Below are 20,672 nucleotides of genomic sequence, written 5' to 3'. Positions count from 1 at the left end.
CCCTCAACTTCCTTTGGCCTTGCAAAGGGAAACAAAGTATATGAATGTGCTTTTGTCACTTTTATCTTCTCACTTCAAGCAAGACTTGGAAGCATTTTGCTGGCTCTGCAGACAGCAGAATGGAAGATTTGCCATTGGAATGGGCTGCCCAGGGAGGTGGTGGAGTCACTGTCCCTGGAGGTGTTCAAGCAAAGCCTGGATGAGGCACTTAGTGCCATGGTCTGGTTGATTGGCCAGGGCTGGGTGCTAGGTTGGGCTGGGTGAGCTTGGAGGTCTCTGCCAACCTGCTTGATTCTATGAAATGGCTGAACCCGCCTCAAATACTGCATCCAGTTGTGGTGTCCCCAGCATAAGGAGGGCACAGAGATGTGGGAGGACACACCCCCAGCATAAGGAGGCCACAAACCTGGCCACAAGGGCTGGAGCAGCTCTGCTGTGAGGATAGGCTGAGGGAGCTGGGGGTGTGCAGCCTGGAGAAGACTCCAGGGGGACCTTAGAGCTGCCTGCCAGTGCCTGAAGGGATGCTCCAGGAAGGCTGCAGAGGGGCTTGTCCTGATGGTGTCTAGCAGTAGGACAAGGGGAATGGTTTGAAGCTGAGGCAAAGCAGGGTTAGACTGGATCTTTGAAGAAGTTCTTCAGCATGAGAGTGGTGAGACTCTGGAACAAGCTACCTAGGGAGGCTGTGGCTGCCTCCTCCCTAGGGGTGTTCCATGCCAGGCTGGATGTGGCCTTGAGCAGCTGAGTCTGGTTGAAAGGTGTCCCTGCCCATGGTGGGGAGGTTGGAGGAGATGATCTCTAAGGTCCAGCCTAAGACATTCTCTCACTTGCTGTTCTTGGGTCAGCAGAGACTGCATCATAGAACAATTTGGGTTGAAAGAGACCTTAAAAATTATTTAGTTCCAGCCCCCCTCCCATGGGCAGGGACACCTTCCACTAGACCAGATTGCTTGAGGCTTCCTGCAACCTGGCCTTGAACACCTCCAGATGTTGGGGAGCACTTGCAGAGAGCTGTCAGGAAGCACTGTGGCCATAGTCTGGAGCCTTTGATAATGCTGCAGCCCCTTTCAAAGGGCTAAGTCAAAACTTTATAGGGAAATGATTTGCAGGAAACGTGATGCAGCAGCACTGAATCAAATTGGCAGCTCTTGTGTTGGGTTTATAAGCTGATGTGGAGAACAGATCTTGTGTGTGTCAAGTAGGTAATAGGATGTAAAGGTTCTTAAAATGGAAAAATCTGTTTAGTGCCATGCAAAGTCCTCATTGAACCTTGTGTGATGTTTACTCTGGAGATAAGGTGATGCTGACTGGACAGGAGTGCATGATGAATTTCTGCTCGTGGAGATTCAGACTGTGAGGCACTGGTTTGGCTCCCCTGAGACGGGTTGGGCAAGTGGAAGAGCAGAAATTATTTCATCTGCTGAACTCCAGCACTTAACAGCTAAAATGAAGCACTTCTTGGTGCAAGTGACTTTGCAGCCCTGGTGACTTTATGAATCACAAGGCCATCATATCTAAACTGCTGTAGGCATCTAGTACTGAAGTGTTGGTTCTCAGATGCAAACTTGATTTGTTCTCTTCACGTGGTGAAGGGTTTTGCAGCTTGGCAAAGTCCTCCTGATTATCATTTTAAATTGCTAGTGTTGCAGGACTTTAGATGAACTCTACTTTTGACACCCTTTTGGAGTCCATTTGCCATCCTGACTGAATTTCATCTTGAAGCAACCTTACAGGTCCTGTGAAGTCCCTGCCCCTCAGTAATGCTCCTCTGTGTGGCTCTCCTCCTGGATTTCACAGCTGAACTCGATGTGACAGTAGATGTCATCCTATCTTTTTTTATTGACTCAAGGTGTGACTGAAGATGCAGAACCTTTCATCACATATTCAAATGGATAGTTTCTGACTGTAAAATAAATCTGGCTTGTGCCCACTCAAAACTTGCTGCCAAACATCTCAGACTACCAGGCCTAATGTTTAAATTAATGTTTCCATTAACTCTTACAGTTCCAGCTTTTCTTCAGGAGGAGGGCTTGAAGTGCTAAATCCCAAGTTTCCATGAAGTGGCAATCTAGAGGGCAAATTGCTTCCTGGGCTGCAGCCAGAGGAGTGTGGGTAGCAGGGCAAGAGAGGGGATTCTGCCCCATGGCTCTGCTCTGCTCAGAACTCACCTCCAATCCTGCCTGCAGTCCTGTGTGCAGTTCTGGAACCCCTAACACATGCAAGACATGAAATTGTTGGAGCCAGTCTAGAGGAGGCCACCAAGATGCTGAAAGAGCTGCAGCAGCTCTGCTATGAGGGCAGGCTGAGAGAGCTGTGGCTCTGCAGCCTGGAGAAGAGAAAGCTTGGATGAGACTTTGGAGTGGCCTTCCAGTATCTGAAGGGGGCTGCAGGAGGGTTGGGGACAAACTATTGCCAAGGTCTTGTAATGCCAGGATGAGGAGGAATGGGTTTGAACTGGCAGAAGGGAGATTGAAACGGGATGTTAGGCAGAAGTTCTTTTTGGTGAGGGTGGTGAGACACTGGCACAGGTTGCCCAGGGAGGTTGTGGAGGGCAGAAGATCAAAGATCACATTCTGTGCTTCTGCCCTCCACAACCTCCCTGGAGGTGTTCAGAGTCAGATTGGATGAGGTCTTGAAAGACCTGTTCTGGTGGGAGGTGTCCCTGCCTATGGCAGGGGGTCGGAAGTGGCTGATCTTTGAGATCCCTTCCAACCTAACCTATTCTGTGAATCTATGATTCTAACAAGTGTTTTCTGCTTTAGTCAAGTAGCTAAGGTGAGCTAAGGTGAGCTGTAGACTAAAATCTTCCAGATGGGAGTAGTTAAAAGAGGTATAGGTCCATTTTGGTGAGTTCATGTGGACATCTTTAACCTGGAATGCAGGTTGGAATTCTGTACAGAGTTCTACCCCATTCTGTACAGAAACTGGTCTGAAGCCCTGAATGTGGGGAACACATTTCTCATCATTTTCCTAATGAATGGGAGGAATTTCCAAATGCCAGCCCATTATTACCAGCCTGCTGCTTTTTCACTCTAATGGAGAGCTAGCAACTAATATGTCTCCTGTCAAGTTTAAAAATAGCACCACATCTCCCATTACCACACCTATTAGTTCCCTCTCCACTTGGAGATCTTCTAAATGGAGTCCCCTTCGTCTATTTAGACCTAATGTCACCTTCAGGCTCATCAGCATCACCACGTTTACAGTAGTAGGTACAGTAGAGCAAAGGAGGAGTCTTGCAAACTGGCTGGAGCCTGCAGGCACTGTAAACACAGGGCAGATAAGTTGGATGACTGCAACATGGCATTAACCCTACATTAGCAGTCACTGGTCAAGCAAGTTATCATTGTTCCAGCCCTTTGAATTAGCTGGCAAATGGGAGCTTATAATTAGCTGTTAAATGAGAGTAAGGAGGTCTCAATCAGCTGCAGTAGCTAACCTTGCCTTCTCTCTTAGATCTGCCCTCTCAGAGTGCTTCAGGTTGGAAGGGACTGTAAAGATCACCTAATTCCAACCCCCCGTGCCGTGGGGAGGCATCCTCCAGTAGGTTGTTCTGCCCTGGCACTGGTCAGTACTCCTTGAGTACTGTGTCCAGTTCTGGGCTCCTCAATTTAAGAGAGGTGTTGAGGTACTGGAATGTGTCCAGAGAAAGGCTGATTTCCACACCAAACTAACACCAGTTTTACCACCTGTGCCTACTGGGGCCAGGGTGAGGGAATGTTGGAAGACACAGAGCTGCCTGGAACCTTCCCTACTGAAATTTACCACAGAATACAATAAACAGCTTAGGTTGGAAGGGACATCAGAGCTCATCTCCACCAACCTCCCTCCATGGCCAGGAGCACCTCTCAGCTGGACTCTGCTGTTCAAGGCCTCAATCCAGCCTGGCCTTGAACAACCCCAGAAAGGAGGCAGCCACAACCCCAGAACAGCTCAGGTTGGAAGGGACCTCAGTGAGCATCTACTGCAACCACCTGCTCTCCCTGGGGCAGCCTCTTGCAGCCTCACCACCCTCCTACTGAAGAACTTTGGCTTGGAGAGGAGGACACTGAGAGGTGACCTCAGCTTACAAAGATGTGCAGGGTGAGTCCCAGGGGGCTGGAGCCAGGCTCTGCTGGGTGATGCCCAGTGCCAGGACAAGGGGCAGTGGGTGGAAGCTGAGGCACAGAAGGTTCCATGTGAACCTGAGGAAGATTTTTTTCCCTGTGAGGGTGACAGAGCCCTGGAACAGACTGCCCAGGGAGGTTGTGGAGTCTCCCTCTATGGAGATGTTCAAGAGCTGTCTGGCTGTGTTCCTGAGTGATCTGCTCTGGGTGATGCTGCTCTGGCAGGAGGGTTGGTCTGGATGAGCTTTGGAGGTCCCTTCCAGTCCCTGACATTCTCTGATTCTCTGAACTTCTTCCCAAGATCCAGTCTAACCCTGCTCTGCCTCAGCTTCAAACCATTCCCCCTTGTCCTGCCTCTAGATATCCTCCTGCAAAGTCCCTCTGCAGCCTTCTTGCAGGATCCCTTCAGGCACTGGCAGGCAGTTCTAAAGTGCCCCCGGAGCCTTCTCTTCTCCAGGCTGCCCACCCCCAGCTCCCTCAGCCTGTGCTCACAGCAGAGCTGCTCCAGCCCTGTAGCCTCCACTGGACTCACTCTAACAGCTCTCTGTCCTTATGCTGAGGACACCTGATGCAGGATTGGAGATGGGGGGGGGTGTTCTCAGCAGATCAAAGAGGCAGAATCTCCTCTCTATAATCTTAGGCTACGTCAGGAAAGAAGGTGAGAAGAAAACTAATGATTAGTTGGTTTTGCTCTTCTATAGCTGAAAAAAAAGCTCCCAAATGTAATTTACAGCAAGAAATGATGGCCATTAGTGCCTTTGCCTAGATAAAATAATGCAGCAATTTAAAGAGTGAGCTCTCAACTGCATGCTCTGCATGTGCACTACCAACTTCTTGTGCTGAGGATTTGTGGCAGTGGTGTTTATTTAGCATGCATGGGCTCATGTGCAGCTCTCACAGCTGCTGCGCTCCAAACAGCAGAGCTCTGGAAGCAGCCAGGAGAGTCTCTTGTGTCAGAGTCTGAGTTAATGCATAGGGGACACAGAGCTGTGGGAGTGAGGGCAGAGGAGGGGCACAAAGGTGGTCCAAGGGCTGGAGCAGTTCTGCTGTGAGCACAGGCTGAGGGAGCTGGGGGTGTGCAGCCTGCAGAGGAGAAGACTCTTGGAGCATCTTAGAGCTGCTGCCAGTGCCTGAAGGGATCCTGCAGGAAGGTTGCAGAGGGCCTTTGCATGAGGGTGTCTAGAGACAGGAGAAGGGGGAATGGTTTGAAGCTGAAGGAGAGCAGGGTAAGACTGGAGCTGAAGAAGAAGTTCTTCAGTATGAAGGTGTTGAGACTCAGGAAGAGGTTGCCCAGGGAGGCTGTGTCTGACTCCTTCCTGGAGGAGGTTCAAGGCCAGGCTGGTTGAGGCCTTGAGAGGCTGAGTCAGGTTGAGAGGTGTCCCTGCCCATGGTGGGGAGGTTGGAGTAGATGATCCCTAAGGTCCAACCTAAGACAGTCTCTCACTTGCTGTTTTTGGCTTAGCAAGCAGGGAGGTTAGAGCAGATCAGCTCTCAGGTCCCTTCCAAACAGTGCAGGAACACATCCAGCTGGGGTTGGAAAGTCTCCAGAGGAGGAGACTCCACAACCCCTCTGGGCAGCCTGCTCCAGGGCTCTGGCACCCTCACCATACAGAAGTGTCTCCTTATGTTGAGGTGGAACCTCCTGGGTTCCAGCTTGTACCTGTTGTTCCTTGTCCTGTCACTGGATACCACCAACCAGAGCTTGGAGCCTTCACCCTGACACCCACCCCTCAGCCATTTATAGACACTGGTCAGATCCTCTCTCAGCCTTCTCAAGACTGAGCAGCCCCAGAACTCTCAGTCTTTCTTCACAACAGAGGTGTTCCAGTCCCTTCATCATCCTCATAGCAATCCATTGGACTCTCTCCAGCAGGTCCCTGACTCTCTTGAACTGGGGAACCCAAAACTGGGCACAGTATTGCAGGTGTGGTCTCAGCAGGGCAGAGTAGAGGGGAGGAGAAGCTCTCTAGACCTGCTGCACTGAGTGCTGTTGAAGACATCCAAATCAAGGTGAATGATTCTGCTTCGTGTGCTGTCAGGAGCAGCAGAGAACCTCTGGCTTTGTCCCTTTGATGGATCTAAAACAGAACTGAGGTGGCATTCTTGTTTGCTGCTCTGGCACCGTTTAGCAATAGCAAACCTCCCAGCTGGTACTTTTGGGTGATCTAAACCCAAGCTAAATGTTGGCCATTAAAGTGTGAGTGTGTCGAAGGCACAGCTCTGGGCTTTTGGTGCGTCACTGCGGTGAGTGGGAGGGGAACAAAGCTCTTTCAGTCTAGGTTTGTGTGTGTGGATATGCCACATCCACACCTCAGATGGGTGCATGTGGTGGGGCTGGGTGGGAGAAGGGGCAGAGGAGGAAAGGTAGAGACCCTCTGATAGTCCTTTGGAAAATCCCGCTGGTGGGAAGGTGGGAGATGAGCAGTGTTTGCCTCTGTTAGGTGTTACTCTGTTTATCTGAAATCATCAAAGGTTATCTGTGTGCTGACCTCCACAGTGCCTACCTGCTGGGGTTTGTAGCTGGCTGACTTAGGCACCCAAGCACTGCTCTGGATATGGTGGTGGAGGAAATTTCTCATACGTGTGGGACTGTGACCATTAGGAGATCATGACTGAAACCATGCACCTTGCTTCCTGGAACTAATGGCAGCTCTACCTATGCAGCAGCCCAGCAGGCAGCCCTTTGGCTCTGGGTCCTTGCTCAGCTCTTCTGTGGGGCACATATTTAAGCATGTTGTCTGAAGACCTGAGTGAGCAGAACTAATTCTGACTTGCTGCTGTTTGGGGAACCCCAGAGCAGTTCCCAGGACAGAGTGCAGAAGTCATGCAAATGATGAGCTGCCTCTGAATCACAGAATCACAGAGACGTCCAGGCTGGCAAATGCCCTCAGGAGCACCAAGTCCAACCTAGAACCCTACTCCACAAGGCTCACTTAAACCACAGCCCCAAGCACTGCATCCAAACCACCCTTACACACATCCAGGCTGGGTGACACCAGCACATCCCCGGGCAGCTCATTCCACTCCCTGACCACTCTCTCCCTGAAAAGCTTTTTCCTACTGTCCAATCTAAACCTCCCCAGCCTCAGCTTTAGGCCATTCCCCCTTCTCCTGTCTCCAGCTACCTGTGAGCAGAGCCCAGCAGCAGCCTCCTCAGAGTGTCCCTTCAGGTAGCTGTAGACAGCAAAAAGCTCTGCCTTCAGCCTCCTCTGTTTCACACTAACCATCCCCAGCTCCCTCAGTTGCTCCTCATCAGATTTATTCTCCAAGCCCTTCCTCAGCTTCATCTGCCCAGGCTGGTCAACAAACATCCATCAGGTGGCATTCACTTGGACTTCTAAAAGCAGCCCTGTTTTGGGGGGCTTGCTCAGCACAGGCTCACAGGATGTCAGGGATTGGAAGGGACCCAAAGAGATCATCCAGTCCAGCTCCCCTGCCAGAGCAGGACCACACAGTCTAGCTCAGGTCACACAGGAACACATCCAGACAGGCCTTGAAAGGCTCCAGAGAAGGAGACTCCACAGCCTCTCTGGGCAGCCTGTGCCAGTGCTCTGGGACCCTTAAGGTAGTTCCCCCTTGTGTTGAGGAGTTCTTAGGGGCCAGTGCAGTAAATAATTATCTATAACTCTGTGCAGTACTTAGAATTTCTTCTGAAGGCAAATTCTTGGCTCAGACAGCAGTGGCCACTTAGGATCTCCATCACTTGCCATTCTCCTGCAGTGTGCTCAGCACATGGTTGGAAGAGCTGGAGCAAATGTTAAAGTCCCTGGATGAGTGTCACTGTGAGGCTCCTGCTGGCTTTGAGGCAGCACCTGCCTCAGTTTCTTGGTACTTCTCTACAGAAGCATGGAATCATTTTGGTTGGAAGAGATCTTGAAGATCAAGTCCCTCCCTACACCTAGCACTGCCAGGTCACCACCAAACCATGTCCCTCAGCACCACATCTGCAGTCTCTTAATGCCTCCAGAGATGGTGACTCCACCACTTCCCTGGGCATCCTGTTCCAGGTTTGATAACCCTTTCAGTTGTTCCTACTGTCCAACCTAAGTGTTCCCTGGCAGAGCTTGGGGCCATTTCTCTTTGTCCTATCTCGTGTTACGTGGGAGAAGAGCCAGACCTCCCCACCTCAGCCCGAATGGTCAGGGAGTTGTAAGAGCAGGTAGGTCAGTTGATAGAATCATAGAAGCAGTCAGGGACCACAAGGATCAGCCAGTCCCAACTCCCCTGCCATGGGCAGGGACACCTCACACTAGATCAGACTGTCCAGAGCCTCATCTAGCCTGGCCTTAAACACCTCCAGGGATGAGGCTTCCAACACCTCCCTGGGCAACCCCTTCCAGGCTCTCACCATCCTCATGCTGAACAACTCCTTCCTATCATCCAGGCTGAATGTCCCCATTTCCAGCTTTGTTGCATTTCCCCCACTCCTATCACTGCCTGACAGCCTAAAAAGTACCTCCCCAGCTCTCTTGTAGCCCCCTTAAGATACTGCAAGGCCACAAGAAGGTCACCTGGGAGCCTTCTCCTCTCCAGACTGAACAGCCTCAACTCTCTTAGTCTCTCCTCACAGCAGAGCAGCTCCAGTCCTCTGATCATCCTTGTGGCCCTTCTCTGGACACTTTCCAGCACCTCCATATCCCTCTTGTCCCAGGGGCTCCAGAACTGGATGCAGCACTCCAGATGGGGTCTCAGCAGTGTGGGGCAGAAGGGCAGGATCACTTCCCTCTCCCTGCTGCCCACACTGCTCCTTTTGCAGCCCAGGCTCTGGTTGCTCTCTGAGGTGCCAGAGCACACTGCTGGCTCATGTTGAGTTTCTCGTCCACCAGCACCCCCAACTCCCTTTCCTCAGGGCTGCTCTCCAGCCAGTTTCCTGCCCAGCCTATATTAGTGCTTGGCATTGCCTCGACCCAGCTACAAGACCTTGCACTTGTGCTTGTTGAACTTCATGAGGTTGGCCTGTGCCCAGCTCTGCAGCCTGTCAAGGTCCCTCTGGATGGATCCCTGCCCTCCAGCTGTCAGCCACACCACACAGCTTGGTGTGGTTGGGAGACTTGCTGAGGGTGCACTCAGTGCCACTGCCAGCACTGTTCCTCCAGCCACTCCTCATAGTACCTGTGCTCTAGACCCTTCACCAGCTTCTTCACTTTTTGGGTATGTTCTGGCACCAAATGTCCCTTCTCGTAGTGAGGGCTCCAAACCTGCAGGCAGTACTGCAGGTGCAGCCTCCGCAGCGGCGCAGTCAGTGCCTTGGTCCTGCCGGCCACGCGCTGGCTGGCAGAAGGGCGGATGCTGGTGGGTGAGTAATGCCTCTGTATCAGTCATGCTGTTTTGACACTGCTACCACTTAGAAAGACTTTTTTTCCCCCAAATTTCAGCTAGTTTCTAAGCAGGAGAATGTGCTGCTATGCACAGCCTGGGCACAGCAACCCATTTCAGAGCGTGGGGTGCCGCAGCCCTGCGGCTGGGCTTGGGCTGCTGGAGCAACACCCAGGATCGCTGGCTCCAGAGAGGAAACACTGTAATGAGAAAGGGGAAGCAGCTCTGTTTTTCTAGTATTTGTTGTTTTCTTTGAAATGGGGGGAAAAGAATACCTGGAGTGATTTATATTTAATTGAGGATTGCATTCCATCAGATAGGGTGAAATGTTCTCAGGCCATTTATCAGCTGTGTCTTTTTGAGACCTCAGAGGAGTCTGTGGTACATATTTACCTTAACTTGGCTCGGTCAAGGGAAATAAAGCAAAAATAATAGATGTTATTTTCGTGTGTGAACAAAACTGGAAGTCATCTGGGTGAAATATGAGGTAAAATGACTGTGTCCTACCTCCTTTGTGCCTTTTTAAATACAAGGAATTATTAGTTATGTGTAATACAGTTTCCTTTGCATTATCAGGGTATCTTTTTAAACCCAGAAGATTTACTGGCTTTCTTATTGCCCCAGCTTAGTCAGCTCCTGGAGCTGATGTGGCATATATTCTGTTGCCATTAGTCTGTAGTCGTTGCAGGTTCAAGGCAGCATCTCGTGAGGACAAAAACCCCAACCAACCAAAGCAAAACTACAACAACAAAACCCCCACAAAAATAATAAAGTAATTGCAAAATAATAAAGTAATAATCACAGAGTAGGGCCACAAACCCTGGCTGGAGCACCTCTGCTATGAGGATAGGCTGAAGGAGCTCAGGGTGTTCAGCCTGGAGAAGAGAAGGCTCTGGGGGGACCTTTGAGCTGCCTGCCAGTACCTGAAGGGATCCTACAGGAAGGCTGCAGAGGGACTTTTCCTGAGGGTGTCTAGAGACAGGACAAGGGGGAATGGTTTGAAGCTAAGGCAGGATTAGAGTGGAGCTGAGGAAGTTCTTCAGTATGAGGGTGATGAGACTCTGGAATAGGCTGCCCAGGATGGCTGTGGCCAAAAAGGACCTCAGAGATCACCTGCTTCAACCTCCCCACCGTGAGCAGCCAAGTCTAATTGAGAGGTGTCCCTGCCCATGGTGGGGAGGTTGGAGTAGGTGATCTCTGAGATCCTTTCCACCCTGAGCTGTTATATGATTCCCTGGAATGGGTTGCCCAGGGAGGTGGTTGAGGCCCCAAACTTGGAGGTGTTTAAGGCCAGGCTGGATGAGTCTCTGGCCAGCCTGATCTAGGGTAGGGTGTCCCTGCCCATGGCAAGGGGGGGGTTGGAACTGGCTGATCCTTGTAGTCCTTTCCAACCCTGACGGGTTCTATGATTCTGTGAAGACCAAAGCCTGCCGTATGCTGCTCCTTAGAGAACCTTTCTCCTGTGCTGATGTTGCTGCCTATTGCTTCTAATAACGTGTAAAGGTCACAGAACAGCAGAATCTGTGAGCGTCTTGGTGAGGAGCACCTACATTTCCTTGGGGCAGTGAAGAGTTTTGTAAGAAAGCCTTTGGGCTTCAGATCATCTCTGAAAAATGTGTCACTGCTGATTTTCACCCTCATGTGCTGCTGCTGCTGGGGGCAGGGGGGGTCTGTGAGTGTTGTTGAAGAACTGCAGAGCAGGAGCCAGCTAACAGCCTCTGCGCAGCGCATCCGCGGATGGCAGCCCAGCTTCCCGGTGTCGATAGCCGAGGGGAGTTCAGTGCATGGCAGTGTTTGTGTAATATTTGCATAACACTTTTTTGTTGGATTGCTTTTTTTTATAGTAATAGACCTAGAGGTAGGATAAATGCAGAAGAAGCTAAATGTCAGGAGCTTTAAGCACGAAGGCAACCTGAGAAGTGAAAGTCTCTTCCCATCAGTGTGTGCAGTCGTTCCCTGTCCCCACAGGGGAGGCAGCAGTGAAAAGCGGTGCAAAACCAACCCCAAAGAGCAGGCTGTGGAGTCAGCAAAACCTGGTGGTGGTAAAGCCACTCTCAGATCTAGGCTGATGGGGTGCAGTTTGGTCAGATGCTTCGTGAGCTAATTGCTTTATTAGTGATGCTGTTAATGGTTTGCAAATTGAACGCAGCTCCTTCTCCTGAGTGGCTGCCTCGCAGGCTGCACACCCCCAGCTCCCTCAGCCTCTCCTCACAGGGCTGTGCTCCAGGCCCCTCCCCAGCCTTGCTGCCCTTCTCCAAACACCTTCCAGCACCTCAACATCTCTCTTGAATTGAGGAGCCCAGAACTGGACACAGCACTCAAGGTGTGGCCTGAGCAGTGCTGAGCACAGAAGCAGAATAACCTCCCTTGTCCTGCTGCCCACACTGCTCCTGAGCCAGCCCAGCATGCCACTGGCTCTGCTGCCCACCTGGGCACGGCTGCCTCCTCTTCAGCTCCTCTCTACCAGCACCCCCAGGTCCCTTTCTGCCTGGCTGCTCGCAGCCACTCTGGCCCCAGCCTGTAGTGCTGCTTGGGGTTGTTGTGGCCAAAATGTAGAACACTGCACTTGGCCTTGTTCAATCTCATCCTATTGGCCTCTGCCCACCCCTCCAGCCTGTCCAGGTCCCTCTGCAGGGCTCTCCTACCCTCCAGTAGCTCCACACCTGCTCCCTCTTATTGTGGGAGCCCCAGAACTGGAGGCAGTGCTGCAGGTGTGGTGTGAGCAGAGCAGAGCAGAGCAGAGGGGCTGATGAATCACAGCTACCTGGAAGCTTCTTATATTTGTCTGCCCCAATGAAATGCATTCAGTGCTTGAATTTTTGGTGCTGGCTAGTTGACATTTGGGTAGCTACCTTGCACTCACAAGTTGGTTTTGGTTTTGCTTGCTTTCTCCACTCTGATTACAGGATACCTGATTTTTTAGCTGGAGTGTAACTAAATTTCAAGGCTGAGGTGGTGGTGGTGGTTGAGATTTTTCTGGAGAGTGCAGTTCTGTGTTGAATTCTCACTTCTTGTCAGCATTAGCTTTGAGAAGATAAGGATTACAGTCTGAAACCACTAGAAATTACAGGTCAGAAAATGGATGTGCAGCCTTGCAATAGACAGCATCAAACATGAAGCCTGAGCAAATAAATCTCATGGAAGTTCCTCCTTTTTGAGGATACCTGAGAGAAAGAAGCCATCGGAGGGGCAGTCAGGGGTGCTGGATACCTTTCAGGGTTTTGTTTTCAGCTTTTGCATGTGATTGCTGTGCTCCAGGCATCTGAAAAGCAGCTTTTCAGTACCCCGGGTCTGTGAGTCACGAAGGAGATGAGCAATAGTCACAGGGTTTTCATCTTTCCCTTCTCTTTGGGCAGTGTGGTTTGCATCCTGTTTGTGAGCAGCTCTGGGGCTTCTTGTCTGAGAGCTGCCTCAAGCCTGCTGTACTCTTCTCTTCCAGACGTTTTGGAGCACAGATATAAGATGGTTTAAGCCTCTTGCAGGGTCCAAGAGTGTTGATGGGCGAGAAATGACCTCACCAATGTTTATAAGTATGTGGAGGGTGAGTGCCAGGAGGCTGGAGCCAGGCTCTGCTGGGTGATACCTGGTGACAGGATAAGGGGCACTGGGTGGAAGCTGAGGCAGAGGAGGTTTCATTTACATGTGAGGAAGAATTTTTTCTCTGTGAGGGTGACAGAACCCTGGAACAGGCTGCCCAGGGGGGTTGTGGAGTCTCCCACTCAGGAGACACTCAAAACCCACCTGGACATGTTCCTGTGTGATCTGCTCTGGGTGATCCTGCTCTGGCATGGGGGGTGGAGTGGGTGAGCTTTGGAGGTCACTTCCAGTCCCTGACATTCTCTGATTCTGTGATCTCCTACTGATTCATGAGACAGTGCTGAGGGGATGCTGAGATTGCATCTCCCTACACTCCTCTCTGCCTTTAAGTCACCCAACCTAACAGTTATGAGCAACTTCAGAGGTTTGAGTGTGTTTGGATTTTTCTTTAGTCTGTCTATCACCAGGGAAAGGGGGAAAGCCCATGGCAAGACAAATAAACTACTTCCTAACCTACAGGAGAACTGCATGTGAGTGAGTGTGTGAGGTAGAACAGCTTTTAATACCTGATTGAGAGCAAACAAGCAGAATTTCAGAATGCAGTGGTTTTCATCTTGGTTTGGTTTGTAAGTCCTGCACATTTTGATTCATTTAACAACTACAAGAGGTAATCTTTCCATGGTTGAAACTAATAGAATCACAGAATCAGTCAGGATTGGAAGGGACCACAAAGATCAGCCAGTTCCAGCCCCCCTGATGTGGGCAGGGACATCTCACACTAGATCAGGTTGGCCACAGCTTCATTCAGCCTGGCCTTAAACACATCCAGGGATGAGGCTTCCAACACCTCCCTGGGCAACCCCTTCCAGGCTCTCACCACGCTCATGCTGAACAACTTCTTCCTAACATCCAGTCTGAATCTACCCATTTCTATCTTTGTTCCACTCCCCCCAATCCTATCATTACCTAACATCTTAAAGAGTCCCTCCCCAGCTTTCTTGTAGCCCCCCTAAGGTACTGCAGGGCCACAAGAAGGTCACCTGGGAGCCTTCTCCTCTCCAGACTGAGCAGCCATGGGCATGGTGATCCTTGTGATCCCTTCCAACCCTGCCTGATTCTATGATTCTAGTGTAACAGGAAGGATTTCATGCCATGTGAGCAATGGAGGCTCTGGAGGGCCTTGCAGTGTGTTTCTGCTTTTTCCAATACAATTTGCTTTCAAAGAATAATGAAAAGTAGTTCTAAAGTAAAATATTTCTCTGTCCTCCTTTTCAGCAGCTAAGCAGGAAGAATGAGCGTGCTTCTCATTGAAGCCTTTTATGGTGGCTCCCACAAGCAGCTGATGGATCTTCTCCAAGAAGAGCTGGGAGATGACTGTGTCCTCTGCACGCTGCCTGCCAAGAAGTGGCACTGGAAAGCACGGACTGCTGCTCTTTATTTCATGCAAACAGTGCCAGCAAGCACCAATTACAGGTAACCCAGGAAGGGAGTGATTTCTCAGCTCACATTGCAGAGAGGCCCTGGAGAAGGTCTCTGCAGCTGCGAGTCTTTGGTTATGTGCCTTCCAAGGGGGTATTTGCGAGCAGATGGAGGCTTGCAATGGACAGCACAGGTTTTAATTCTTGCTTTGACTTCTTGGTGTATAACTGGGATATTGCTACTGTGTTTTAGGGTTTGCTAGGCTGTTCTGTCTTGCACTGCTAGTCCTTAAGAGTCTCTAAGATCACAAGCATGTGGATAGCTGCTCATGTGTAAATGTAGATGTACATCTTGTTCTGAGATGATCAATACTGAGAGGTTTAAACTGTGCCTCACAGATCCAGGTTGAGAGATGGCACAGATGTGAATGCTGCAAGCTTCCTCACTTACCCTCTGCTGTATCTATTTGCAAGTCTGATTTATCAGAGGGTGCTGCTCAGACTGACCTGAGGATTAAGGAAGCAGCTTTATCTTAGTAATGGTCCAGTTCTGCCATGAGCCAGCAACTGTGGATGTCAATTAGGCATTTGTGTAAGTGACAAACGTCTATCAGCTAGAACCTGGACTGATAAGAGCAGACTGTTTAGGTCAACAGATAGCTATCATGCAGTGAGAATCAGTCACTCCAGAACCAAGCTGTCTTTAAACCCAGGCATGTTGCTTGGCCTACCTGATCAGTTGAGATGTGGTCAGATGATTGCCTTGAGCAGTGCTGCGAGTTGCCTGCTCTGCTCGGAACATGTGGCACAGCAACGTGGCATGGGGGGAAAGTGAGCATTCAGCTGACTTTGCACCTTCATGGAGAGAGGCTGTGAGTGCTGCCTTTCAGCCACAGGATGAGCCTCAGCAGGTGAGTGCCAGGAGGCTGGAGCCAGGCTCTGCTGGGTGATGCCAATGACAGCACAAGGGGCACTGGGTGGAAGCTGAGGCATAGGAAGTTTCATTTAAACATGAGGAGGATTTTTACCCTGTGAGGGTGACAGAGCACTGGAACAGGCTGCCCAGGGGGCTCGTGAAGTCTCCCTCTCTGGAGATACTCAAAACCTGCCTGGATGTGTTCCTATGTGATCTGGTCTCGGAGATCCTGCTCTGGCAGGGGGGTTGGTCTGGATAAGCTTTGGAGGTCCCTTCCAGCCCCGGATGTGCTGTGCTTCTGTAAGGGATGTGCTGACTGGTTACAGCTCAGAACCAAGTCTGCTGTTTGTTACCAGAGCAAGTAGACACAGTCAGCTGGGAGAGGAGTCTGATTTTGCAAGAGTAGATCTTGTGCTCCAGAAGGCTGTGTTTGAACAGTGCTACCCAAAACAATGTCTAATCCTTTTTGGAAAGCAGGCTATATAAATGTACACCTTTTCTATGCCTGCTTCTGGCTTGCATTTAAAATAAGCTACCATCCCAAGCCAAATGTTATAATTAATTTTCCCTGGTGTGTTTAGTGTGAGGCATTTAGCTTTGGTTCCCTATTGCTTTCCTTTTGCAACGATTTTGTTTTGGAGGAGTGTAGATGACAAACTGTTATGTAAATTTGGTCTTGTATCACAACCACATCCTCCAACGCATGGCAATGTTATCTGTGTTCCTTCAAGGTCAGCAGCCCAAGCTGTCCAGCACTAACTGTATTTAACTAATCAGACATCACTCATAGACATACACTTCATTACTTTAACTTACAGTTACATTGACCTAAGATAACTCCAATTTGTCAAGTAACCCACATCTTGGGGTGGGGGGGAGGGGATGTGAAAAAAAAACACAACCCAAAACTCCACCAAAAAAAAAAAAATCCAACAAAAAAACCCAACAAACCCAAACCCCTCAACCCAGAAGCTTGAAAACTCACTTGAAGTTAATAAACTTGCAATCTGTCATAGACTTATGTGCAAATATAACCTTTGCTGACAGCAAATAAATCTGGTCTAACCAATAGGGCAGCTTCAAGAGAGGAAAGCTTGTTCTTTGCTGTTGCTGCTAGGGTTTGAGCAGACAGAGTTAGGTAGTCACAGCTGGCAAAGATGTGATGTTTAAAAAGGAGTTTGTACCTGCAGGACAGCATTTTAGGAGCCAGGCCTGACCACAGAGTTGTGGAATCACAGCATGTTAGCGGTTGGATGGGACCTCCAGCAAAGCACAGAATTACTGAGGCTGGGACAGGCCTCTGAGATCATCAAGTCCAGGCTGTGAGCTAACACCACCACATGGACCAGACCATGGCACTGAGTGCCTTTCCTGAAGCACCTCCAGGGATGGTGACTCCACCACCTCCTTGGGCAGTCCATTCCAGTGTCTAATTCTCCTTCCCATCAGGAAGTGCTTCCAAACACCCAAGCTAACCCTCCGCTGGCACAGCTTCAGGTCATGCCCTCTCCTCTTGTCACAAGTTCACAGCATCACAGAGACATGCAGGTTGGCAAAGCCCCTCAGGATCTCCAAGTCCAACCCTGAATCCTACTCTACAAGATTTACCTTAAACCATAGCCTTAAGCTCTGCATCCAAACCACCCTTAAACACAGCCAGGCTGGGTGACTCCACCACCTCCCTGGGCAGCCCATTCCACTCCCTGACCACTCTCTCCTTGAAAAACTTTTTCCTAATGTCCAGTCTAAACCTCCTCAGCCTCAGCTTGAGGCCATTCCCCCTTCTTCTGTCTCCAGCTACCTGTGAGCAGAGCCCAGCAGCAGCCTCTCCACAATGTGCCTTCAGGTAGCTGTAGACAGCAATGAGGTCTGCCCTCAGCCTCCTCTTTTTCAAGCTGACCATCCCCAGCTCCCTCAGTCACTCCTCATCAGATTTACTCTCTGGGTCCTTCACAGCTTCCTTGCCTGGGAGCAGAGCCTGACCCCCACCTTACTGCAACTTCCTTTCAAGTAGATGTGGAGTGTACTGGGGTCTCCCCTGAGTCTCCTCTTCTGCAGGCTGAACACCCCCAGCTCCCTCAGCCTCTCCTCATCAGCCTTCCCTTCCAGTCCATTGAGTCCAGTGGTCCCCTCCAGGTCACTGAGTCCAAGCCCTGTGCCAAAGCAGGATCACTGAGGCAGGCCACCCAGAAACGATGTGACTGGTGAGAGGAAACTGATTTGAAGGACCTTCTGCTTTCCTTGCAGCTTTTAAGTGTTTGTTTTGTAATGCAGTGTTTCAAGTACTTGATGAGATTGGAAGTCTGAGTGCATCAGATGACAACCTAATGAGGCTGCCTACTCTCTCCTGTTAGGAAGAAAGCATTGATTAAAATGAACATTGATTCTTCTGCTTCCAGTTTGATAGTAACCACTAAAGATCTGCTTCACAAGTGGCAGTTGAAGAGAGACAACTCATTGCAGTCCAACAGGAGTGTGTGTTGTGAACTCCACGTTGAAATGTTTCAACCTCTGTGTTGAGGTCATGGGAAATACCAGATTTGCATTATTGATAGTATTGACAGGATTTGGAGACTAAAGATTTCCTTTTACAAGTGATTTTCACTAATGTGACATTTCCTAAACCCCTCATTTCTGTTTGTTCCTTTAATAATAGAGCAAGGGCACAAATCCAGGCTGGGTGCAGAGTGGGCTGTGAGTAGCTCTGAAGAAAGAGACTTGGGGGTGTTGCTTGCTGAGCATCTCCCCAGGAGCCAGCAGTGCCCTCCTGCAGCCCGGCAGGCAGCCGTGTGCTGGGCTGCAGCCAGAGGAGTGTGGGCAGCAGGGCATGAGAAGGGATTGTGCCTCTTGGCTCTCCTCTGCTCAGACCTCACCTCCAATCCTGCCTCCAGTGCTGCTGTCCTAGCACGAGAAGACGAGAAGGATGCAGAGCTGGTGGCAGTGAGTCCAGAGGAGGCCACAAAGATGATCCAAGGGCTGTGCAGCCTGGAGAAGAGAAGGCTCAGAGCAGACCTCATTGCTCTCTACAAATACCTGAAAGGAGGTTGTAGCCAGGCAGGGTTGCTCTCTTCTCCCAGGAACCCAGGGACAGAACAAGAGGACACAGTCAGGGCAGGTTCAGGCTGGATGTTAGGAAGAAGTTCTTCACAGCAAGTGATTGGCATTGGAATGGGCTGCCCAGGGAGGTGGTGGAGTCCCCATCCCTGGAAGTGTTTAAGAGGAGGCTGCATGAGGCACTTAGTTAATGAGAAGGGTTAGGTGATAGTTTGGACTCGATGATCTTAGAGGTCATTTCCAATCTGCTTAGTTCTGTGATTCTGAGCTGGGGGTGTTCAGCCTGGAGAGGAGACCTAAGATGTCCTGAGCCTTCAAGGGTCACATCGTGTGGAAGGTGCTGACCACTCCATGTTTTCTCTGCAGTACTGCAGGTTGGTGTCAGTTCAGCAGAGCAGCTCTGCTGTATTTCTCTAGAACACTGTTGCTGTTCTGGTTTTGTGGCTTCATTGTGCAGGTGTTGTGGAAGCATCTCATGCCTTCTTTCATCTGCTTAACAGAGGGGGAAGATGAATGGGGAAGTTCAGCCATGTGTTGAGTTCCTTTGACTTGAAAGGCTATAGAGAGAGTTTTTAAAGGTGGCTTAGTTGGCTCCTACATTTGAAATGCTCTGAAATACTGATGCAGAACAGTCACAGTTCTGAGTGTTTCTAAGAGCTTTTGTAACTGCAGAGACACTCATGGTAGTTCCCTGCATGGAGAGAAGGTGTCTGAGCATTGCCTAAGTGGAAGGGTTTCATTCTTGTGGTGCTGATTTCCAAATCACAGCATTTGAACTGTACTAGGCAGGATTATTTGCTTGCTGCAGACAAGTTTCTCAGCAATTATACACTTGGTAGAATATTATCATCTTCATTCCATGAATTAGGAAGGTCCAGCACAGAGACTTGCTCAGGTTGCTGGTAGTCTGCAGAGCTGATGTGTTCACAGGCTCACAGGCTCAGAGGCTGTCAGGGATTGGAAGGGACCCAAAGAGATCATCCAGTCCAGCTCCCCTGCCAGAGCAGGACCACACAATCTAGCTCAGGTCACACAGGAACACATCCAGACAGGCCTTGAAAGGCTCCAGAGAAGGAGACTCCACAGCCTCTCTGGGCAGCCTGTGCCAGGGCTCTGGGACCCTTAAGGTAGTTCCCCCTTGTGCTGAGGAGTTCTTAGGGGCCAGTGCAGTAAATAATTATCTGTAACTCTGTGCAGTACTTAGAATTTCTTCTGAAGGCAAATTCTTGGCTCAGACAGCAGTGGCCACTTAGGATCTCCATCACTTGCCATTCTCCTGCAGTGTGCTCAGCACATGGTTGGAAGAGCTGGAGCAAATGTTAAAGTCCCTGGATGAGTGTCACTGTGAGGCTCCTGCTGGCTTTGAGGCAGCACCTGCCTCAGTTTCTTGGTACTTCTCTACAGAAGCATGGAATCATTTTGGTTGGAAGAGATCTTGAAGATCAAGTCCCTCCCTACACCTAGCACTGCCAGGTCACCACCAAACCATGTCCCTCAGCACCACATCTGCAGTCTCTTAATGCCTCCAGAGATGGTGACTCCACCACTTCCCTGGGCATCCTGTTCCAGGTTTGATAACCCTTTCAGTTGTTCCTACTGTCCAACCTAAGTGTCCCCTGGCAGAGCTTGGGGCCATTTCTCTTTGTCCTATCTTAAACACCTCCAGCAATGAGCCTGTTCCAGTGCTCTGGGACCCTTCCAGTCAAGATGTTCTCCCTTGTGTTGAGGTGGAGCCTCCTGTGCTGCAGCTTAGCTGTTGATAATTAAGATGTTACTCATTTTTGTCTAGCAGGTCGTTTCTAACAACCCTCTGGGCCAGAGTAATTTCATATCTCAGGCACCATACTTCGCAGCAAGTGTATTCCACACCAAAAAGAAAACAAGCTGGATCTCTTAAAATGGAGAAGACTCCAAATGCAGAGAAGCTTCCAGTTTGTTTTAATAGCACTGCTAGATTATTTTAAATATCTCTCCATAAATATTCTGTGTACCACTCAGCATTGCCCCCCAGGTGGCTGTTCATATGAATAAAGATTTTATTTGTAACAGACTGTAGCCCTGGAATACCCCTAGGGTAAATGTTAGCATTTATATACCCCCTGATATTTGACAACTGCATTTTAAAGACAAACTCTCTGCCTCTTTTCTTTTCTTTCTTTTTTTCTTATCTTTTACCAAAGAGAAAATTAATCATAGAATGGTTTAGGTTGGAAGGGACCTCAGAGCTCAGCCAGTTTACTGCCATAGGCAGGGACACCTCCCACTAGAACACGTTGCTCAAGACCTCATCCAACCTGGCCTTGAACACCTCCAGGGAGGTTGTGGAGG

General features: G+C 50.0%; 1 protein-coding gene across 11 annotated transcripts in view; it reads left to right on the top strand.

Moving 5' to 3' along the window:
• Positions 1-20,672, top strand: part of GTDC1 (glycosyltransferase like domain containing 1) — a 252,240-nt gene that overhangs the window by 59,047 nt on the left and 172,521 nt on the right. For 10 of the 11 annotated variants that reach the window (XM_064154596.1, XM_064154638.1, XM_064154613.1 and 7 more), the window contains one exon: positions 14,232-14,429. In XM_064154596.1, coding sequence (XP_064010666.1) covers positions 14,248-14,429 — 182 coding nt within the window. In that variant the 5' untranslated portion in view covers positions 14,232-14,247. The remainder of the gene's footprint in view (positions 1-14,231; positions 14,430-20,672) is intronic. The other variant, XM_064154593.1, reaches the window with a different exon arrangement.

The sequence above is a fragment of the Pogoniulus pusillus genome, chromosome 2 (genome assembly GCF_015220805.1).
Source record: "Pogoniulus pusillus isolate bPogPus1 chromosome 2, bPogPus1.pri, whole genome shotgun sequence".
Lineage (NCBI taxonomy): Eukaryota > Metazoa > Chordata > Aves > Piciformes > Lybiidae > Pogoniulus > Pogoniulus pusillus.
This window is presented reverse-complemented; position numbering and strand designations above follow the sequence as displayed.